Raw genomic sequence first — 24277 nt, 5'->3', positions numbered from 1 at the left:
TAGTCACTCTTCTCCATTGCTTTTGGGATGTCGCATTGAACTTTTTCAGGCAATTTGTATGTGCTTAATCTGAGAAGGGAAATGTGGGTGCATTTCTTCCACCGAGTTTAGTACGCCATCTTCTTAAATGTGCTACATGATTGCTGTTCCCAAAACAAATAACAAATCATCCGATGTTGTCGTACGTTCATCTAGGTACCATTTGTCAAGTTATTCCTTTCTTTACGGCTTTGCACCAATCATACCTAATTCGAGACATGATCGCCGATGAGAAAGCTTACAAAAAATAAGGCAACAAAGTACTAATTTAGAGTATATAGAATTTCTTTTTCCTTAATATGGGATCACCTCAAGAGCCGTCACAAGCTGAAATCTTTTTATGATCTGACAGAACAAATCACTGCTGATATTCAAGGCACACCGCGACGTTTGTTGTTTGTAGATGATAAGGTGGTGATGAATTAGAAAAATAAAAAAATAAAAATCTAAATTGGATTTGTGGAGGAAAGTTTTTATAGCAGATCAAGACACGAAAAACAATAGAATTGCAAAGAATTCATAAGACACGTATGGCAAAAATGAATCTCAATTAGAATTATGGATAAGAGATAACTGAAAAGAAACCAGTTATAGGATGTACTAGACAAAAATAACTCTGAGATTGTTAAAGAGATGCAAAAAATAGAGTGGTATTTCTGGAGTATTATTTAAATGAAAAGGAAAATTTGGCAGAACAGCATCAACTTGCAATATTGTTTAGCCCAAAAAGGCTTGGCAAAAAAGATGATATGAAGAAAGTTCATTATATATATATATATAAGAATTGGATTTAGAGTTCATGAATTAGATAAACTGACTATAAAAACAAGATGGATTGAAGTTGTACAATGAAGAGATATGGGCTGAAAAGGAGGCGATCTGATGGTTACAGAAAAACCTGAAATAAAATCAAAAACAGCTCAAAAAAAAAAAAATCACCGCATGAGCATAGACACGGTAAAAAACTTGAAATAGCATAAAAAACAGATCCAAAAAATACCATTGGTATGTGGATAGATGTAACGCATGCGTCATGTTTAACGGACATTGGAACTAATTGTAGAGGGCTACAATTATCAGCATATTTGTATCATGGACGGGTAGCATTTGCTGTCGAACCTGGTTATGGCCATATGCCCAACGAACATTGGAACTAGTTGTAGAGGGCTACCCTTTTTATGTAGCCCATTTCTAGCCAAAATGCAGGATAACTTAGCACATATATTCTTGAAGAACCTGGGAGACAGCAGCCCCCTCATAAGCATTATTGCCAAGCCTGACGTGGCTGCGACTGGATCTATCGATGGATGAGCTACTGGATATGAAAATAATAAAAACATCATGTTCTATCAGGTCACAAGAAGCAGCAGCCAGAAATAATCTGGATGACCAAGTGGCTATATTTAAATGCCAGCATACTGACATCAATATTGCACCACAAACTAGTCACTCTGCCACCCATGAACCAGTGTTCTGCTTTGCCCCACATATTTACTCTCAAATAATAAAAGAAATGAAAATGGAGATATAAGATCCAATCTTCTTATCTTTAACCAACAAAATGACAAGTACTGACTCTGGGCAAAAGGTTGTTTATAGTTTTTTGCTTTCACAGGCAAAGTGGAAAAGCAAAATATGCCTTTGATCTTAGAGCTATCAGTTAATGAACTTGACGATCGATTTTTCTCAAAGATACACTGAAAAAATCAATAATTGAAAATGTACAATCCAAACGAAAATAGAGTTTGTTATTCAGTTGAGGTTGCATGCATCTATGGCGATGACCAACTGAAGAAAGGTGAAATCCATTTGAGGCCACCAACCTGCCTCTGTCAAGGTTTCTCAAATCACAGCCACCATGTAGACTTTGTAAATTTCCTGTTTTGCGGCCACCATCTTGCCATCAATCTCCAGATACATATTCTGCTCTCTCAAGCTGTAGCTTCTTAGTGATCAAATGACCACAATCATGCTAGAAAATTAAAAAGACTTTTAACACCTTCAAGTGTCACACAAAAGCCTTTCATACTTGAACCAGGCCTATGAGGAAGTCAGTAAATATGTGCTCGTAGCCTGGCATTTTACCGTAACCTGCATGGATCCCAAAGAAAAAAAAGAAAAATCAGTACAAGCATCTGAATTTTTGACACCTACAATTTAGAACAAATTTGAGATTATTAATTAAGAAAAAAAAGGGATACATGCACAATATTAACTAAATAATTAAAAAAATTATGCCATATTATCCTAGCTTTCAAAAGTTGAAGAAAGAAAGAAAACAGGAGACATACACACATCAAAAAAAATCCTCTCACACATTCACTTAAGTAAATAATATGCAAGCATTGATTATAATAATATTTAGATGCATACTGCAATGTAACACACACATGCACACATAATATCCTCTAAGTCACACATTCACTTAAGTACATAATATACAAAACTTGGACTACAATAAAACTTAAAAACATGTTGCGACGGAAAACAAGCGCTGGCCAATATTTAAGAACCACAAGGAACTAATCCATCCCCCCCCCCCCCCCCCCCAATGAGAAAACCCCAAAAATAAAGAACAAATCAACCTCCCCCCTTGCTCTCCAATTTCAAGGACTAACCATTTCCTAGTTAATACCTGAAATCAACCAAGCTGCACCTAGATAAAAATTAGCAACGTTCCACCGGATATGGTTCTTGAATAATTACAGACTACTAAAGGTCGTTCTGAACCAATTACCTAAGTTACCTGGACATTTGCACCCAGCTCCAAGAAACCATGTCAAATACGTATCTAAATTGGATATGAGTCAAACATTTGGATACTTATAAAAATTCTTTGATTTCAGCTTTTAAAGATCAGCGGTGAAACATGTAAATTAAAAGCCCCTTCACAAGTAACATCCTTTAATGTTTTGATATATATATATATATATAGACACACACACACACACACATATATATATATATAGACACACACACACCCACAGAGAGAGAGAGAGAGAAATGAGCTGGGAAGCTTCTGAGAACACTTGCCTCCCAATACTTCCTAGTCAAAATCAATAAAGCACCTCTCAGAATGAAAATCAGTACCATGGATCTTGATCTACGACATTTAAATTGACCAGAAATCAAAAATTATACATCTTGGAGATCTTTTAGCCATGTATCAACTAAAAATTCAATGACAAGATATCATGTTTCAATTTGATCTATAGTTTAGAAACATTCAAATTAGGCAAAATTTGATCTATATGATTTAATATGTTTAGATCAAGATCAACGATTTGGAATTGCAAATTATATAGTTTCTACTATGTTTTACTTACTAGCTATATTGCTACTATTCATTTTTTTTTATTGGTTTGATGCATGGGCAAGATACCTTAAAAAAATAGTTTCCAAGTATCTAATGCATCTCAGATTATGATCAACAGCATTGATTTTCATTTTGGAAGGTCCTTTATTTCTTTTGATTAGGAAGCATTAGGAGTCAAATGCTCTCAGAAGTCAGGGTGGCAATCGAATCAAGTCGGGTCAGATAGGATTTGGGTTGGATACAGATCAGGTCAAAAATTTATCAACCCAAACCCGATATGTTTATTAAACAGGTCAAAATTTCAAATCTGACTTTAACCTATTTATTAAATAGGTAACCTGACTCGATCCATATAACCTATTTATTAAATAGGTTAAATAGGTTAAATGGATTTTTAACTCGGGTTAAAAATCAGGTTAAACAGGTCGGGTTAAACAGGCAGAAACATGTTAGGTAGGTCTCAAACAGGTTAAACAGGTTAAACGAATTGGGTCATAATCCAACCTAATTATTAAACGAGTCAAAGGTTTAAACCTAAACCCAATTCATTTAATAAACAGGTTTAAACAAGTTGACCCATTTACGACCCAAGCATGTTAATGTCAAATCCAAACCTGCTTAAAGCGGGTCATTCGTGGGTCAAGTTGATGGGTCGGGTTATAAATTGCCTCGCTTACTCAAAAGCATCCTAGCTCATATATTATAAAGAACCATCACAAATAACATCCTTTAATGTTTTCTTTTATATAATGTTATATATGTGTCGGTTGAGTGTAGTTATTTTTTCCCCTATATCTCCACATATCTCCTTTTCCATCCGAGCGAGTTTAATGCATAGATATATGTAAAGTCCAGTTCTCAACTCTACGTCCATGGCTCCACACAACAATGACAACAATCATGGGGATTGTAATCATTTATGTGAAATTAGAATCTGAAACGTGATATATGTATCTCACCAACCAAGAGGTGGGCATTCCTAGATATACTTCCAGAGGTATCACTAACATAGGCCAATGTTCATAGGCATTGAGTGTTCAAACTAAATCTGAAAGCCAGATGACTTGTTCAAAAAATATCTTGACTTCCCTTCATTCTCCCATCCAAGTCAAATTAGTATTACCTGAATACTTGATTTTGATTTTCAAATTACACTTTCGACACATAAGCATGAAAAGAAAAGGAACAACACCTCCTAGCACTCCAAAATGGAGTAGCAAACTTTACTAAAAACTGCATTCTCACCAACTGACTGAATTTAGAGCTATTTAAGTTGCCTCCAGGGCAATTGATGACACTTAATTTGTTCCTTGAAGTACCCATATCATCATTGTATAAGTTTTACGTAATGCCACAAATTTTCTTCTTTTTAATTAGAAAAATATTACATAATCTCTTTAACCTAAGGGAAATTAACTAATGAATTTGGTATGGTAGTCAACATAAACTCAGGTTCATTGATACATACAATTTATTTATTTATTTTTGTTTTATAAAAATGACTTCTAGTGTTTTTGGGACAAATTTGCAAACATTAAGAATGAACAATAGTGTAAATGTCATTAGAAAGACAGAATTCATTTCTTCTGAGTCGGACACAACTAAATGCTGCTCATTCCTCAAATTTCTACCCTAATTTCGCCTCTTCAGTTTGCTTTTCACTGACACAATAGAAGTAATACAATAAACAATTAATATTGCTCAACCATCACCGTATCATGATTCTAGTTACTGACTTCAAGTAAATTAAACTGTCTATTTTAGGTATCATCCTCTAAAGGCCTTTGTACGTGCTATTGGATAATCTTATCCAACTTAAAAGAGCTCATAGAACAAGTGTACATTTTTCGGTGCATGTATACTAATTACAAGAAGGTACACCTAATAAGCAAATAACCATAAGAGATACAGCGTATAGAAACTAAGTGTATATAATCAATGTGCAGTCAACTACAAATAAAGCAACATCCTAAATGTAAGTTATCTTTCTATATTGATAAACATGTTATTTGCTACTTTCAAAAACATGAAATTTTAATCCAATTCACTTATAAAAGAATGGTACAGGAAAAATCTAGTATACCTTAATGAATTAGCAGGTTTCACTTACCAGGAAAATAGTTGATATCGATGACATAAAACTGGTCCCTTGTTCCATGCTCTCTGATTATATCCATGTTGAACAATCGAAGACCCTAACCACATAGACAACAATTAATTACAATAAGAAAGGTTACTGCAAGAGTTATGCACAGAATCGAGTGAGATATTTTACCAATCGGCAACGAAGCTCTCTAGCAAGCCTCTCGAGCAAAGGTCTTGGAGGAAGTTCTGCAATAGAAGAGGGGAAAAAATCAGTATCTCCTTCATCATAGAAAGAGTGCAGGTTCAGTTTGACACTGCACAAAAACCAGAACTATAAGCCAATCTAAGAACATATGGTCAGAGAAATCATGGATGGCCTCTACCAGCAATATCAGGCTCCAGATCAGCATCATCAGCCGAAGCAGCAGCACAAGACACCCTTGGGAACCGAAACACACCAGCAGTATCAAGTAGTTCACATTTATTAACATCAGGAAGAGAAAACCGGCGCACAACCTTTATCGACTCCCCCACTATATAGACCTTAAAGAGAACACCACCTGCAATCAAGCAATAAAAATTAGATCCAATGTCAATAGTGATATAGCTATCAGAAAGAATGACATCGTTCATTAACTATAGCAATCATACCGTGATTAACAAACTCCTGGAGAACCAAGGGAGGGTCAAGCTTTGACAAGGCAAATTGATCAAAGGCAAGAGATAATTCATGTGATTTTGCACTTCCGTCCGCCACTAATGGCTTAGCAACTGTAGTAAATAAGAAACAACACAGTAAGAAATCTCGTCATGTCTTAACTCACGGATGTAAAGTTTCACATATACTCATATAGCTGAAGCCGCAAACATAAGTTGTTTCTAAAATTAGCTAAAAATTTTAAAAGTTCACTCTTTGGGGATTCCATCCTTGTGAACCACATGAAAAACTAGATACAACTCAACTCAACTAAGCCTTAATTCCAAACTAGTTGAGATATGCTACATGAATCCTTTTCCACTATTCCACTTAGTTTAGGGCCATACTTTCTAAAAGATGTTGAGATATCAAATCCTTCCTTACTATTTCATCTCAAGTGATTTTCGATTTACTTACCCCTCTTTCCTTCTACATGTATCAAATCACTCCTTCAAACAAGTGCTTTCCTCGGCCTATATTGTACATGTTTAAGCCATCTAAGACATATGTCTCTTAATTTGTCCTCACTGTGTGCTACCTCCTTTCTGTCATGAATGACTTCATTTTTTATTCTATCTTTTCTTGCATTACCACACATCTATTTTAACATTCTCATTTCGACCACTCATCTTATATACATGTAATTTTCTAACTACTCAACATTCTATACCATAGGTATAGCTGATTGTATGACTATCTTATAAATTTTTTTCCTTCAACTTCACATATATCTTATAATTACATAATATCCAGTTGCATTCCTCAATTTTATTCAACCTGTTTTAATCATAGGGATAACATCCTCTTCAATCTCCTTTTTTTTAAGAATAATTGATCCTAAAATACCAAAAATGATTACTCTTAAGAGCTTCATAATACCAAAAATGGTTGCATTTTATATATTCCGTCTTGGTCCTACTTAACCTAAAACCCATGGATTCTATTACACTCCTCCAAAATACTAGATATGCTAGGAAATTCCAAAATAGAAAATCATTTGAAGGACGCGACGGTAGGAAAGAAACACAATTACTTGAAAGGTATGTCCAGTACTTAAGTAGACCCACGTCAAATTTTGCAACATGTTTGGGAACCACATGTCTTGAGTTCATGAGTTGCTAATGTCAGGTTTTTTCAAAAGCTTCTCGATGTTCACCAACAGGCCTTGCAGTTTTAGCTAGTCCCAATTATTAAAAGCTGGCTGCACTGTGTATTAACACAAATTTTGACTAGCTAAATAAACTCACCAAACCCTTTATCCAGAATATGCATGGCAAAGATGCTGCACTCCTTAATGGGCAGAATTCTGGGTAATGAACTTTCAGATGAGGTCCCATACATGACTATACATGCATGACCCAGTTCTTTTAACTACTTTAGGTCAATAAAATGTACGATCAAAAACATGCAATCAAAAAAGTTGTTTGCATGCTTCTGGATAATGGACTTTCATTATTTTCTAAAATTTAACTTGACAGTTGAAGTACCTGAATCTACACTGGCACCCAGTTATTAGTATATTACAAGTCACTGATGCATCACAGAAAATTAGTAACTCCCTCTGATCATATAATTATGCTCATTCCTACTAAGTCAATAATGTTCCAGGCATATGTATGTATGTATGTATGTGTGTGTGTATGTGTGTGTGTGTATATATATACACATAGATATGTACATGTACATACATATATATATATATATATATATATATATATATATATATATATATATATATATATATATGTATGTATGTATACATACATACACATAGATATGTACATGTACATATACATATATATATATATATATATATATATATATATATATATATATATATATATATATGTATGTATACATATATATATATATATATATATATATATATATATATAAGGTCTCCATGTAAGAAATAAAAAAGTTAGAAACTACATGATTTTGAAACATAGATAGGCAGAATACCTAACGGTAATGTTAGTCCAGCCTCCGCAACAGCACGTGGGATGGATGTAGGGTCTTCAGTTATAACTAGTTGCCTAGGAACCCCAATTTTACCTGCAGCAAGTCAATTGCACAATGGAAAATCAAAGTAAGAAGCTACATAGATAAAACTATGCATATATGCACAAAATAGATAATCATGACCAGAACTATGGGCTCTTACCCATCTAACAAAGACATGGATGAATATAACATAGTGGACCATCATCAAAGAGAATGTAAACTTTGCAAGATATCAGTATTAACCTAATGATATTTCAGACCTTAGTTGCTAGATGGAGTGGATGTTGCAGGTGTTTGAATGGGTGTGGGTGTCAGGAAGTGGATACTCTAGAAACATTTTTAGCAAGCAAGTGTTTAGGAAGCAGGTGCAGGTTCAAGATTCCAGAAAGATTCTGAAGTAGGTACACTACCCTGGGTAGAAGATTTTGGCTACCAAGTTTCAGATCTGATGCCCAATATATGATCCGTCAGCGATTTCTAATATACCAAAAGGACATGAAAGAAGCAACATGTTTTCTGAATCAAAAAAGGATGCGAGCATGTTATTCGAGCCTTGAGCCAACCAAGCATAATCCTATAATGGCTTCTGCGAATGGATTTATCAGAATTTTAAGAGAGAAAAAAATTGACAGCTATGCATTGGGAGCCCACACATTAAGACTGGGATTAAAAATTAAAAAGAAAAAAAAGAAAGCAAATAGAGGAATTACCATAGCAATCAGACAAATTCAAATTGGATGCATATTGAAGCATTGATTGGCGATTGCGTAACTGCTGTATGGCATCCGGTGGATCAAGAACAGTCACTTCTGGATGTTCTTCCCGGTAATCCTTCAAGAATATGGAACAAGGATGGCAGAGAGTGAATTTAGTAAAATATCAATACTTCAAGTTAAGTCATAAAATTACTGGACAGGAACAAGCCATATAAAAGACTGAAATATTTCAATGTTCCAATTCACAATGCTTTTTATTTACTTTTTCAGCGGAATTTTTTCCTAATAGCAATTTAAACCTTTTTTTTATTTCCATGACGACTACCAGACTACAAAAACTATAAGTCAATAACTATATTGCCAAAAGAAAGAATAATTACAAGAAAAAGTTTTATAACAGTTCCAACTAATTATTACTAGCTAAATAAACTTAGTAAAGCACTTCATTTAGAGGCTATTTGATAGGACTACTGCTCAGTTTCATAACAGGCAGAAGCATACCAGACCAAAGGCCATGAGCTTGCCGGTTTCTAGCTCCTAGCAACAAATGTTTAAAGATTGTGCAAAAAGATGCATTTTTAGGTGCTTAAAATGTTTTAGTGAAAATGGATGAAGTGTAGGATACATGGAATCACCTACTAAGAGGTAACTGCTCTGGAGCAATCAATGTCGGAAATAGATCAAAAGCAAATGCAGATCCAGACTTACTAATTATTGCATTTTTAGGATCATTATTTCTGCATCACCAAACACAACAAGTATGACATGACATAACATAACACATGCAAAACAAGAAAGTGTTGACAGCCTAGCAAAGAGTTAAAGACATATTTGTTCTTATGACAAGAGAAGATTAGTAGAATAAGCACACAGAAGAAAGAAGCTATGATATATAAAAAAGACAAGCATAATGCAGGCAATACATCCTCCAGTGCGTGCACACTCTCTACTTGCGGTGCGTTAACTTACTCTCCAACACAATCAGCCAGTTGATATAAGAACATACATATCAAAGGGTATCTTAGCAGAAAACTGACGTCCTTACCGGTATAAGCGTATAGCATTTTATTATAATTAAAACCTACTAGCAAGCAAGACCTCGGCAATTGCAAGCACACTTCCAGTTCAGTTATCGGAGCAACTGGATTGACAGCAAGTGGTGTTATATGCAATCTAATAATATACAATAGTTACTGTCATCACAAGCAAGTGATCGAAATTCTGACAACCAAGGCTCACACATAAGTTATGACTAATAGCAACACACACAGTCATATCCAATATGCAAGAAACATTGGACTAATTCACATTGTATTTAGCAAGAATAGACATATATTTATCCCCATCCTAACAATGATGACAGCATGTAGAATTGCTCCCTTGTATCTGTCAAAGAATGCTCATTATAAAGTAACAAAGGAAGCTTGAGGGGTTGAAGAGTCTATTGAAAACACCCAAAACAAGCAATTAATCTTGAAAATGTACAACAAGATAACTGCAAGGAAAATATGAAATTACATAAGTTAAATTATTTCAAGTATATTTACATAGATCTTCAAGATCATACAGCTAAGTAGGAAAACATATCAATCCCTATTACTTGTTTAATGATTAAATTATATTATAATTTTTGCAATACTGTATCATTTCAGTTTCAGCTTACCACAGAAGTTCCACAGCCTGCAAATTTGATCAGAATTTTCAGCATAATACATAAGCGTATGGCATACTTATCTGTATTCTGTACATGCTTAAATATCCACACTAGTTATCTCAACATGGTTTCATGAATTTGTAACAATATACACATGTAAAGAGTTACTGGATTAGTTGGCTTCTTTGAAACTTCGTCAAATATGACAAGAAGTAAATAATGTAGTGACTCAGATTTTTGTCTTCAGAGACAAAAAAGCAAAAAACGATTAGAAAAAAAATTGAAGATGATTTTTTGAATTTGATAACAACTAAAATATAATAAGTAAATAATTTGATGACTCGGATACTATTGTCTTTGGAGATGAAAAGGCAAACAAATAATCAGAAAGAAAAAAAATGGAAGATGATTTTTTGAATTTGATAACAACCAAAATATAATAAGTAAATAATGTAGTGACTCAGCTACTTTTGTCTTCAGAGACAAAAATGCAAACAAACGATTAGAAAAACAAAAGGAAGATGATTTTTTGAATTTGATAACAACCAAAATATAATGCAAGTGCCATCAACAACACCTAAATAGATCACCAAGCAAGAGCTACATAAGCTTGTCATCGAAGGCAAAACCCTCAATTGCCATATTATTTAACACTTCATCATTTTAATTATAAGATCATGATTTATGATAAAGAAAGAAGATGCAGTCTGCAAATTACATCAGGGAAAAATAGCTTAAACTCTAAAGGATCTCTCCATTTACCAGTCAATGCTAGATCGTACTAGACCATCCACTCGAACTGGCAGCACTATTGCAACAAGAAACAGAAATGTTGAATTGCATGGAGCCATCGAGTTCAAATCATAATCTAATGTAGTATACAAGATAAGGTGTATCACATGCAGTTCAGACTTACGAACCTCAAGAATTTGACGCCACTTTTTTCCTGACAACTGGAGAGTACAGCAGAACACAATGGTTAGATGAAAAGGATCTAGAAGATTTTTGGTAGATATCAGATGCATCAACTTCTTTGAGACACATGTTTATGGTGAATGATGTAAAAATAGATGAATTAAAATAATGAATTGACAAGCTAATCACTACTCCCATGTATGCATGCATGCATATATCTGTACACATACATACATACATAAATATAAATGTGTGTGTGTGTGTATATATATATCAATCTAACAAAAAAAAAACAAAGACTTTTAACCATTTGGAATCCATATAAGACTAGAGAGTCAAATATAGTTCATTAAAGCACTCACCTTGTGGAGAACAATATTAAAAGGACCTTGATCTGAAAGAGGTTTGTTTTCGTCAATCGCAACAAATAAAATCCCCTTCTTCCTGCACCACATTTCAAAGTCATATGTTTAAAAATAAAAACACTGGGAGGTCGATGTTTACAACAATATGTACATATTTATCACATATGCCAGGAATACCAGAGATTCTAAACAGTGAACCTGGCAAACTGATAAATCGTATAGCTGACAATTGCTACAATTTGACACACAGGATAAAACGAGAACCAGGCCCGTGTATCCAGGTAAATAAGTCAACATAGATATAAATACGATTGGCCAGGACAAAGCAGCATATACCGTGCTGGTTCAGAACAATGAAAATGAACCGACATGACACAAAAATACAAGTTCATTGAGATGGCCTGAAGACAAACCCAGAAAAGAATGAGTTGTTCTATCAACCTCATAAGCCCAAGAAACATTAGTATGATACAATGCACATGATATTTTTTATTTTTATGCCAATCCATCAAGCAAGGTTTACAATACCAGAGCAGAGCTCTGTCAGCCTAAGAAATAAACATGCTGGAACTTTTTCAGCCCAAACAAGTTCAAATAAGTAATAATACACTAATCAAAATAATAAATAATTAAAATCGAATAAAATTAAGTATCATTTCAGATAATTATTTCTACAAAAGAAGGTAGATACTTAGTTAAGACGTTTGAGAATAACAAAGTAATGCAATACAGTAGTTCCTGAACTGTATCCAAGCCTCAATTCCCCTCATGTCTCCTTTTCCAGCAACTCATCATCGCCATTGCTAACAATTAGCTCTTCCTAGGTCCCACATGACAACCATGACAAATAAAAGTTGAAAGCAATTCACACTTTAACAAAAGATGCTGTTGGAATTCTTCCATCCAAAACTAATTCTCTATCCGCACAAAAATAAAAAATCTATAAAGGGTAAAGCTTCATCCAAACATGACAGATATTGGGCTCCATCCAAACAAGATGGAAATATTGGCTTATTCAAGATGCCAGTTTCGGTTTTTTTCTTTTTTCGGTTAGACACAACATAAATGGAAGAAATTGTAAACTATGAAGTCAAGTTGAAAAGGAAAACATACACCTAACTTTGGACAAAATATCAAACCATCTTGTCAAGTCGGAAATGCTATAAATTATATATCAGACATTCTATGCAACAAGTCAGTAACTATGTAAATTTCAAATGTTACATAAACCATGTGCAAGGTGATAAACTTTATGAGCATTGGCCATGACCAGAACTAGCACATGAACTTTTTTAGTGAAGAACACAGCATCAACTAGTCCCAATAATAGACTTTTTTCAAGCTACAATACAAGAGATTCCATTTTTTTAAAAATCACAGGTTCCCAGCCTGATCCTAACAATGTATATACAGAAGAATATTCCAATTCAAATAACCCAGCATTCCATAGTTATCTAACAGAATATTCTGATTCAAATAATCCCTTATATTCATACTACGAAGTATTCCAATTCAAATAATCCAGATGTTTCTTAGATTAGTCAGTATTATTTGAGTGACGTATAAAATCCATTACACATAGTCAATTTGAATACAAAAATGGAACTGAATGGAGACTACAGCAAGCTCCAGCCAGCTCAGCTCAGGTGCTGTGTATAGAATACATAGTTATCATTGCATCCTTTTCCACCAACTACTAAGTTGTACCATCTCAACAGAACTCATCTCCGTATTACTCAACAATGAGATCTTAAGCAAACACAAACTAATAGATACTGTAAATAGAATCTACAAACTCCATCCTCCTAAGCATATTTTTCTGGGAACGAAGTTTCAAAATAAAAATAATGTAATGTTGTTTGACTCGATATTGTCTGAGTCAGGCTTCGCAAGGACATGAAAATCCTCTTGATATAATAAGACAAACAAGAACCTTTTGACGAGGAAAACTTCGAACAAAATTTCAAAAGTTAAAAGGGAAAATCAGCCTCCCAATGAATCATAAAATATATATGCTCCTGAACAAGAAAAGAGAGAAAACAAAAACCCATCATAAATCATGTGAAAGAAAGTGCACGCTTCAGCAGATGGAGAGAAAAAGAACAGATGAAAAATAAACAATAAATTTTAAGATTCCGTCCACCACGAACACACACCCAAAACTGCATCAACATTCAACACATACCAATAACAAACAAAATCAATCCTTTTCGCAATTATCAGGAAGCTCGATATGATTGATTTATCATCCCCAACCTTTTCGATCAAGAGCAGCCAACCATTTCAAACCATAAATCGGAAAAACGAAAAAGAAAGAAAGAAAGAAAGAAAATTGCATCAAGGAACGCTATCGTGACCGCATTACCTAGCCAATCTTTCAAGCTTCGGCTGCATGAAACTCCTGACCTTCTTAGACGTCAGAGCATATCCCACGACGAGCTTCGGCCGCTGTGAAGAGGAGATTTCTTCGTCCAACCTCATGGTCACCACCTCCCGACCCGAAACCCTTGAATTCAAGCAACTCCCCCTCCAGAAATCCGAAGAAAAGAATGTACGAATCGAGGGCCGGCTTCTAGACCCCTAAGAATTGGAATGCGAGTATCAGATGCTTGAGATCCTAGAAACCCTAGAATCGGAGAACCCTAATTTTTCCAAGCGCTCGGAGAACGACGATGGGAGGGAGAGGCAACGGACGGCCGGGGGGTCAATTTAACGAGTAGAGAAATTGACGGGAATACTCGCGGTGGCGTTTGAATCGAAGGATGGGCAGATGACGGAATTGACCCCCATCACATTCGTGCCAGGTGGCGCCGTTACCAAAATAGATGGGATTGTTCGCTTGGCCAAGCTTCTTACGGGCAACGCGCTTGTGGCTTCATGACGCAAGGCGATTAGAATTCCATGGTTGCCTCCAAACTACGGTTTCGGCGCTGCCGACTGAGATTTGAAATGGGCTGGCTTTATGCCGAGCTCCTCCTCCTCTTCTTCCATTCCTTCTTTTTCTTTTTAAGGACGGATGATTCATATCTAATGAGTCCTTCGTCTTCTATTTTTTCTTTTTAATGATTCATATCTAATGAGTCCGAATACATCTAATAAAATCAGAAAATAAAATATCTCAAAATACCCAAGGTAGCTCCCCATCTCTAGCCCACACGATACTATCAGTATGGCTGGCCACATAGGCGGCCACCTAATCCGCTGCCCCATTGACTTTACGGAAAATATGCTTGGCCTAAAAGACCACTCCGTCCCTCGTCATGGCCCAGATGTCACGAAGTAGAAGATAGTCGTCACCCATACCCCTCGGACCCCTCTAGATCCAGCTGATAACTATAACCGAGTCGCCTTCCAGGATGACAAAGCAAGCTCGCAAGGCTAGCCGAGCATGTCAGAGGCTTGCGCACGCCTCCCTCAACTCTATACTAGAAACCGAAATATCGTTATGTCGAGCTTTCGACTGGACCTCGAAAAGGTTTCGATGGAGCTTAGATCTAAAGTCCCAAGCTGGCTTTCTAATCATATTGTTATCGAAATGAACCAAAGCTGGCTTTCTAATCATCAAGATAGAATCTAAAGATAGAGTCCACCTTCCAAGGGATCCCATGAGTATTCTACAATACAAGAGCTTTGAAACTTATAGATATCCCCTCCATATGCCTAATTTTCATCACCGAAAATAATAAAGCTTTCTTAGAGACTTTTCTCAATTCTTGCATAGGGAGAGATTGTTCAAGAGCATATGGTACAAGGTCGCAGGCAAGAGGAGATACTGGTGAGAGGTTAGGAGTATTCTACCGAGATCTTCTGAAGACCTGAGATGAGAGGCTAGAGGTCAGTAGGAAGAAAATGTGCAAGTAATCCATAGCTTTAGTAATATATATATATATATATATATATATATATATATATATATATATATATATATATATATATATATATTCAGTACTTTTTCGTTTCTTTTCTAGCTTCTAGGTTAAACTTTTTTTTTTTTTGATACATCGGCAGCTCATACTTGACGAGTGTGAAGATGGCCAATAAAATCAGAAAACAAAATGCTGCGCAAAGGCATAGGCCTCCCGAATGATGAGTCGCAAAGGAAGCAACCTAATCTGCAACACCGTTTCGCCTCCCAATATACGTGCATGGCCTGGTAGGAGTCAATCTCCCCCAAAGCTCTGCAAATATCGTGGAGCAGCGGCCGGTCCTCAACTGAGCACCCCTCTTCCCAGATCCACCCGATCACCGTGGTCGAGTCCCCCTCGAGAAGGATGCGATCTGCACCTAGTACCTGCCTCGCATTGGAAACACCCTCGCAGGCCACCCAAAGCTCCGCGGTCACCACTAATGAACCAAAAATCCTCCGTCCACCTGCCGCCACCAGTCTAGCGTCATGATCCCTAATAATAAATCCCACATCTCCGCAGCTTCCGTCCGCTGATACGCTGCCATCGAAGTTCATCTTAACAAAGCTAGAGGGTGGGGGCACCCAGGATACTAATATCGTTCTGGATGCTGCAAGAGCAGAATGGGGGCCCCAAATGTCCTTGACCAACCTAGTAGGTGAAGCCTCAATAGTGTCGGTGATCTCCACCACATGCCGTAGAGCTCGGTCCACCACCACCCTCGGATGGAGGCTCTCGCCATCGAAAACCCGTGTATTCCTCTCCAGCCAGCAGTGATAGGTCAGGTAGGCATCACGAGTCCCCCTTTTCTCTCGTACAGATCCTCGAATCGAGGCCTCCAAATGTCGTAGGAACTCCTCAATGGACGCCCACATCTGCCTCTGGTCAGGCTGAGCTGAAGCATATCTCCATATCTGACTGGCTCTCCGGCACCAAAAAAAACATGGTAGATGGTCTCCTCCGTCGCCTGACAAGCTCCACATCCGGCAGGAACCCTCACTCTTCGCCTCACCAAAATCCCACTAGTAGGTAAACACCCCCAAGCCACCTTCCACAGGAACAAGACCACTCGGGGGGTGAATGTGCATCCTCCAAATCCAGCTGCAATCCATCTGTCGCGCTGAGGGCTCTCTACCTATCGACAAGAGGTTCCGAACTCTCACAGTCGCCCTCCCTATCCTGCTCCATACCCTTCTTAGTTCTAAATTAAATATCTGCTTTTTAGCATCTCCCAACTCGCCACCAGCTCTCTCCTCGTCTTCTACGGTTCTACCCGTTGCCAAAATTCTAGCTTCTATAAAGCCTCCTCCATCAGGGCTAACTCAGGCTTGATTTGAGTTTGAGCTTGCTTGGGCTTCGGGCAATTCGATTGCGGCGCGTCTGCGAAAAAATTTTTATAGAACTTTTGGGCTTAGGCCCAGCTGAAAGCCCAAAACCAATCAGACTAGATTCGAGGAAGGTGGCCTAGCCCCTTGATTTCTAGCCTAGTCCTCATTATATTGGCTGATAATATTTTCACATTGATCGATGCAATGCCAACGTAAATCCATTTACACTTTTTCCATTCTTCGTTTCTTTAAATAGATGCACTAATTAATAACTGCTTCGATTAATTGTTAATTTTGGATAATTTCATAATCTATGCTTAAACTAATTGTTAGTTTTTGATTTGTCATTATCTACCAAGATTTCAATATCTCAATACTGATATATTAGCTAAGATTTTGAAAAATCTTGATCTCGCCAAAAATCTGTATATGTGTTTTCTGAGTTGTACACATATGCATTAGAGATTATAAGGCATGCATAATCTAGCAAAAAAGAGGTATCCATCAATTTGCTTAGATGTGTGAATCAATTGTTCTAATTATGAATCAACTATTTTAAATTGGTACATCCCATACTTTAAACATGTGCGTGCATATATGATATATCTAGGTATGTGTCACAAATTACAAATATACATATTGCACATTAATCTATGAACATTGCTTGTGGAATCAAATGATCAATGCATAAACTGGCATAAATGTTTTTGCATATTATTTGTCTTTCCTTTTTCATTAATAGATAATAAAAAGGTATTTAAAAATTAGAATGAAACTCTTTCTCTCTCTATCTCTATTTTCAGTGAACAGCACCTATGGCGGTGTGGTGATAACCATGAAGTCAATTACAGGAGGAAGAAGAAATAGAAAGAGAAAGGAACCTACTTTGGTTCTCTCGCATTCTCCTTGTTCTCTTTCTTTTCAGTGAACGATTATGATGACGATGGTAGCACTACATATATTGGAGAAAAGGGGAGAAGGGAGGGCGGCATGAAGAAAGTTGTGAAGCCTGTTCTTTCTTTTGATGAGTGATGATAGATAGTGGTAGAGATTGTTGATAGCTAAGAATAATTATAGGTTATAATAAAGATTATCCATAGTGACAGGAGCTAGTGAAGATTATTGGCGGTGGTAAATGATAGTAAGGATTATTGATAATATTAGGGATTGTTGAGAGTATGGACAGTGACGCAAATCGGAGATGGTGGTGAGAAACGGTGGGGATCATCGGCGGCGGAAGGCGATATCATGGGCTGCGGGATCATCGGCGGTGGAAAGTGGGAGAGGGTACTCTTGCCTAAACGGCATGGATGATATCTCACTCATGGCTTTCATCGACCATCCATTACTCCATCAGATTCACAAGCACAAATCGTAATGCACAAACCCATTCCCACCCTTGGAGGGAAATTAAATAAACTACCGGCGCTGCTGACCGTTTATTCCCAGCCACTTCCCTGCCCTGTACCTCGTTTTCAATCGCGGCGTGGAAACGGTGGGTCTTTTCGCCTTTCCGTCCTTGGTTTCTCCGTCCTCTCACCTAGAAATGGTCTCCCCTTTCCCTTCTCCTCTCCGCCCCCGTTCCCTCTCGGAACCATCGACCCCTCGAAATTAAACCAAGCTCCCCTCCCACCAATCCACCGGTCAATGGCGGCCGCCGCGCGCTCCCTCTTCGCCCCCCAGATCTCCGCCAAACCCTTCATCTCTCGGTCCAATTCCGGCTTCCGTGGCTTCTCGCTTCCCCGTTCTATTCATGGGAGTTGTAGAGCTCGTGCTGGATTCCGTATCCGGTCGTCATTGCTGGTGGAGACCGAGCAGACGAAAGCTCCTTCCTTGGAGGGGTTTGAATTCGATGTGGTTTCGGAGGCGGAGCTGAAGAAGAGGGGGTTCATGGGGCTGAGGAAGACGAAGCTGGTGTGCACGGTGGGACCAGCGTGCTGTGGCGAGGAGGAGCTGGAGCGGCTGGCGCGGGGAGGGATGAACGTGGCCCGGCTCAACATGGGCCACAACACGAGGGAGTGGCACCGGGAGGTGATCAGGACTATCAAGAGGTTGAACCAGGAGAAAGGGTTCTGCATCGGAGTGATGATCGACACCGAGGGGAGCCAGATGCACATGGTCGGTCATGGGAGCGCCTCGTCCATCAAAGCTGAGGTTTTATGCTTCTATTTCTTATTCTAAAAATGTTTACTTGACAGCTTATGCGATCAAAGTTTGCAGCTTGAGTGTTCAGTGGACTGCCACGGAGAAACTTGACAGCTTTTTTTTTTGACATGTTAATTTAATTATCTGTTCAGCAAATAGCCTCATTTGGTGGCTGCTAATGTTTCTTGATAATTGCTTGGTTCGTCTTTTCGGTGTTAAGAAGCAGAAATTAGTCTCTCCATGTAAAATAAGTGGCGAAGATTTACTCTGGCTGCAGTAATGTTTCTTGATGATTGTTCAGTTTGTCTTTCTGGTTTTAAGAAGCTGAAATTCGTCTCTTTATTTAAAATAATTGGTGAAGGCACATTTGGGCTTTGTTTCTGCTTATTGTGTAATGTTGATATTTCCCTTAGTTTGCTCCTTATATGAAATGGCTGCATGTTGATGTGGTATTTTTTCTTATTTTGGTGTGATACAGGATGGATCTGTATGGTTATTTACTATAGAGAAGTTTGAGGGTTCTCGTCCTTCCACAATTCAAGTGAACTTTGAAGGATTTTCTGAAAGTATGATGTTAAGTTCGAGTTGGATTTGTAGGTTTGAATCATAAATGCCTTACAATCCTTTCTTGTGTATGCTTTTAAATTTATGTTTGGCAGGTGTTCTGGTGGGAGATGAAATAGTCATAGATGGTGGGATGGCAACTTTTGAAGTCATTGAGAAGGTTGAGAATGATTTGCGTTGCAAGTGCACAGACCCTGGCCTGCTGCTACCTCGAGCTAAGTTATCGTTCTGGAGGAATGGGAAACTTGTGGAGATGAACTCTGGGCTCCCGACCTTATCAACAAAGGCTAGTTTTTTTAAAAAATATTTTATAACAAATGATATCATGAGGCTTGTACATAAGCACAAGTATGCATTTGCTGGCATTTTTTTGACACTGTCTTGATTCCTGGTGATTAATTACTAAAATTTCTGTCATCGGTTTTCTCCTTTTTCTCTATAAATTTCACTCTTGATCCAGAACTTAAAGTCTATATCGGCTATCACTTTTGTTGACATGTAGGACTGGGCTGACATTGAGTTTGGAATATCTGAAGGAGTTGATTATATTGCTGTCTCATTTGTAAAGGATGTTAATGATATCACCAATTTGAAGAGTTATCTTTCCACAAGATCATCACAGTAAGCAAATTAATAGCCTCAAAATAATTCTTTTCTCTTTCTCTACGTGGAAACAGATGATTATCTGTGGATCATGACCTCCAGAAGTAATATGGTCTATATTGACATCAATGACATTATATTCTTATCTATATTGAGTTTATTTTGTTTACTTTGACATGTACTATGATCTGGATATGGTTACCCTATGCTTCTGTATTACTTTATCATGAGATCTAAACTAACTAGGTAAGTTCGCTTTAATTTGCACTGATTTTATTGATCAAAGAAGCTATGGTGATGAACAGATTTAATGATCACATCAGAAAATAATGGAACCTTACATTCTTAATACTGTAACTCTGAACTATATAATCAAAATTTAATGAATGAGATGATCTTTTGAATTTTTTTAATTTACTTCACTATAGTGCAATATCTACAATCACCTTAGGCTATAGTCCTCTGGTGCAACATATGTATACAATGCATGACAATATCAATGCACATACATATGCCCGGTAGATACTAATTTACTGATATGCCTACTGTTGTCATAGTATTATATTAGTAAGACTGTGTCGGACTCACTCAAGAAGTCAGGCTGATGAACATCTACAATTTGACTTCATGCTGGGAGTGGTATTTAGTGGTATGCTTTGTCATGGTTACAGTTTAATGTTATCAGTCAATTATTTGATTTACAGGGGAAAAAAGAAAGTTTTGGAGGTGATTTGACCAATTTATTTTCACTTACTCTTCATCTTTAACTGGTTAAGGACTACTTTTCTTGTACTGATTGATTAAATCATTTTCATACTCTTAGCGTAAGTTTTTTCAACTTAAACGCTTACTGCATTTCAGTATGTATTTATTTTTGGATTTTGAAGTAGTAGGATATGGAGCAATAATATGCTAAAATATGGGGACTGTTTCTTGTTCTGAAAGCTAAAGCAGTTTTTCTTTATCAAATCTGATAAATTTATGGATATCAGGGTCATTTAATTATCTAGGATTTATTTGTTGAAGTTATTCAAAGCAGGTTTCCATGCATCATTTGTTTGGGGTGTTATTCCCTATTTGCATATTCATTATCTTATTTTAAGACTTTCATCTTACAGGTTCATTAAAGTTCTAGCGAAGATTGAGAGTTTGGAATCTCTCAAGAATGTAGAAGCCATTGTAAAAGCTTCTGATGGGATAATGGTGGCACGTGGTGATCTTGGAGTTCAGGTTCCTCTAGAACAGATCCCAACCATCCAACAGGAGCTTACTTATCTGTGCAGGCAGTTGAACAAGCCTGTGATAGTAGCTTCTCAGCTTCTTGAATCCATGGTTGAATATCCGACCCCAACGCGTGCTGAGGTATTATTTATATTTTCCACTTGCTGTTGCTAAGCTTATGTTGCTCTTATGATATAATGCTGCCACTTCTAGGATATGTTTGGGGCTCATAAATATTTCCTGAAAATTTATTTATTGAACTATCAATAAGGAGGCAGTCCTATATCTGCATCTATAGTTTTCTACTCATCCATTATGTGTTTGGCACTGAAGCCAATCAGAAACACAAGGAGTTTTCTTGGCTATGAAGATTTTGAAGCAATGTGTTTCTAAATGGGAAAATTACAGTCTTTTACTTTTATGTCTGAAAAGATGACGAATTGTGAATTTATGCTGGTATTTTCTCTGTCAGCTGCGCTGCATCAGAATATTCTTATTTATTATTCTGAAACAGGTGAGTCTGTGTCGTATAGCAAACACAAGTGCATATGTATGCATACATAATACATACATTATGTACGTGTGCATATCTCTATAGGTCAGATTACTTTTCCATGGAGTTCTGCAACTATTTTAAAAATCTTTGTAAAATGATTTCTCGCTGAAGATATGTAAGGCCTCCTTTGTCTATGAAGGTGGAGATAGTAGAAATGATCAAATGTATTAGTAGAATGATTTATTGTACTTCAACATGTTTAACTTCTAAATGATCGATACAATAATATAAGCAAAACACATGAACCAAGATGCATGAACAGACATTTTTGTGATGAAAAGGAGTGAATGTTGAACAAACTCACCAATGTTATAATTGATTCAAATCTGAAGGGAGAAAGCATGTAGCTGATTTATACCAAAATTTACCCAAAGGATATGATAAAACCCAAAAAAATCTTCTTCTTTTTTTTCTCGAAGTTATAGGAGCTACCATTTTCTACTTATGTCTTGCCCATGAAACCTGCATCCAACATGTTTTTGTGTTCATAGCAAGCTGGAGGTGTTGTAGAAAAGATAATTGCTACAAAACAGTGATCTCCAGGTGTTTGAAAATTGTTGCCAAGGATCGCTTGATGTATATACAGATTACGAACTGATTTTCGCTCCCATTATCTCTAGTATGTGAGCTATGCCCGTAACTTCTGATGGTGATGGTGATGAAGTCTAAGTACATTGCTAGAGTAGATATAAATATATTTCCCTTTTAGGTTATTTCCAGCAAGAAGTCATGTTTTATTGTGACTGCAGAATAGTCTGCAGTTTTATCAGTAATGTATGCATGCATATGCATAGAGAAACTGGAATTTTTCCAGTGTATTCCATCCATCTATCTGGATCACAGATTTGAAGTGTTGCTTATACTCCTTAGACACTGAAATTTCTGATCAAGTAGGGATTAGTGACTATTGACTCCAGTTTTGAGTTAAATAAGGTGGTCTTAAAACAGTGAAACACATCCCCCTGGGCATTTATGCCTGTTACTGCACCTTTATTCTGGTTCTCTTGTCAGATTTCATTGCTTTTCTTTATCTGGATAAAGTATTCGTAGTTCGTCTTACTTAATAGCCCTCGACATTTCTCCTCTTTAATTTTTCTTTTCTAATTACAATTTCATTTTTATTTAATAAGGTTGCAGATGTTTCCCAAGCTGCAAGGCAGCAAGCAGATGCCTTAATGTTGTCAGGTGAGTCAGCAGTTGGATCAAATGCAGAAAAGGCTCTGTCAGTCTTGTGCATGGCTAGTGGAAGAATGGAATTATGGAGTCGTGAGGAAAACCGGCAAAACCTTCTGTTCCTACCTCAACTTGCAGAGACCTTGCCTGATCAGATTTCCGAGCAGATTTGTAACTGCGCTGTGGAAATGGGTATGTCTTTTGCTTCTTTATGTTCTAGTAATGCATTGTATTTTAGAGCAGGAGTAAAAATTGATTCTGATGGATATTCGTTATTGCAAGAAGTTGATTTTATTCCTGTTCAGATCGAGCAGATATTATTCCACATTTATAAGCCATGGGTTGCTGGATTTAGTTATGGTGCTACAAATTATAGAGATTCTGTTTTCATTTATAATCACTTCTATACTTTCTGTCAGCACATTTTTCCTTTTATTCTGCTGAATCTCCAACTATCTACTCTCTATGTGCAGCTAATAACCTCGGAGTTGATGCCATTTTTGTGTACACAAAGCATGGTCACATGGCATCACTTCTGTCGCGCAACCGTCCAAACCCTCCGATTTTCGCATTCACCGACAATGCTAATGCCAGAAAGGGTATGAATCTGCACTGGGGCGTCGTCCCACTTGAATTTCCATTATCAGATGCCATGGAAGATAATTTTAAAGAAACAGTTAGTCTTATGAAGCTCAGAGGTACTGTGAGACCAGGGGACATGATTCTGGTGGTCTTTGACTCTGATGTTAGCTGCTTATCTGCCAGACCGGCTGTGTCCCAATCAATTCAAGTCCGGATCGTAGATTAGGGTGTTTGTTTTTCACTTCAATATGTATTGAATCATCTTGTTTTTCAGCAACGTAAAAATAAAAACAAATGACTTGTTGGCGAGAAGTGAGAATAGTTGTATTTTTACCAGGCATCCAATTGTATCAAGGAAACCTGAGCCATTGTTTTTATTGGAATCTCTATGTGTGTCTAAAATTCTAAA

At 37.0% G+C, this 24277-nt stretch overlaps 2 protein-coding genes across 4 annotated transcripts; one reads left to right on the top strand and one right to left on the bottom strand.

The window, feature by feature from the left end:
• Positions 1-1559: 1559 nt before the first annotated feature.
• On the bottom strand, positions 1560-14632 carry LOC103705347 (inositol-tetrakisphosphate 1-kinase 3-like). 3 transcript variants are annotated; one of them, XM_008789013.4, is made up of 11 exons: positions 14157-14608; positions 11789-11870; positions 11432-11464; positions 11274-11319; positions 8852-8972; positions 8100-8192; positions 6092-6211; positions 5824-6000; positions 5631-5686; positions 5466-5550; positions 1560-2130 (listed from the first exon to the last, which is right to left on the bottom strand). In XM_008789013.4, the coding sequence occupies exons 5-11, from the start codon at positions 8892-8894 to the stop codon at positions 2063-2065; spliced, it is 642 nt and encodes a 213-aa protein (XP_008787235.1). In that variant the 5' UTR covers positions 8895-8972; positions 11274-11319; positions 11432-11464; positions 11789-11870; positions 14157-14608; the 3' UTR covers positions 1560-2062. The 3 variants fall into 3 exon arrangements, with proteins under 3 accessions (XP_008787235.1, XP_008787233.2, XP_038971639.1); XM_008789011.3 differs by lacking the exon at positions 11274-11319 and having other exon boundaries at positions 14157-14632; XM_039115711.1 differs by lacking the exon at positions 14157-14608 and having other exon boundaries at positions 8852-11319.
• A 3837-nt stretch (positions 14633-18469) lies between these two features.
• On the top strand, positions 18470-24277 carry LOC103705348 (pyruvate kinase isozyme A, chloroplastic-like). Its single transcript, XM_008789014.4, has 7 exons — positions 18470-19178; positions 19648-19735; positions 19829-20019; positions 20236-20354; positions 21455-21698; positions 23244-23478; positions 23760-24277. Exons 1-7 carry the CDS (start codon positions 18672-18674, stop codon positions 24092-24094), a joined length of 1719 nt encoding a protein of 572 aa, XP_008787236.3. The 5' UTR covers positions 18470-18671; the 3' UTR covers positions 24095-24277.

Source organism: Phoenix dactylifera, unplaced genomic scaffold (assembly GCF_009389715.1).
Source record: "Phoenix dactylifera cultivar Barhee BC4 unplaced genomic scaffold, palm_55x_up_171113_PBpolish2nd_filt_p 000007F, whole genome shotgun sequence".
NCBI lineage: Eukaryota > Viridiplantae > Streptophyta > Magnoliopsida > Arecales > Arecaceae > Phoenix > Phoenix dactylifera.
This window is presented reverse-complemented; position numbering and strand designations above follow the sequence as displayed.

Coding starts and splice junctions, on each gene's coding strand:
- LOC103705348 (XM_008789014.4), top strand. CDS start 18,672: ATGGCGGCCGCCGCGCGCTCCCTCTTCGCCCCCCAGATCTCCGCCAAA. Junction 19,736..19,828: donor CTTTGAAGGATTTTCTGAAA/GTATGATGTTAA, acceptor TATGTTTGGCAG/GTGTTCTGGTGGGAGATGAA. Junction 20,355..21,454: donor CTTTCCACAAGATCATCACA/GTAAGCAAATTA, acceptor TTCATCTTACAG/GTTCATTAAAGTTCTAGCGA.
- LOC103705347 (XM_008789011.3), bottom strand. CDS start 14,272: ATGAGGTTGGACGAAGAAATCTCCTCTTCACAGCGGCCGAAGCTCGTC. Junction 6,001..6,091: donor CCAGGAGTTTGTTAATCACG/GTATGATTGCTA, acceptor GCTTGATTGCAG/GTGGTGTTCTCTTTAAGGTC. Junction 5,687..5,823: donor TCTGGAGCCTGATATTGCTG/GTAGAGGCCATC, acceptor CTTCTATTGCAG/AACTTCCTCCAAGACCTTTG.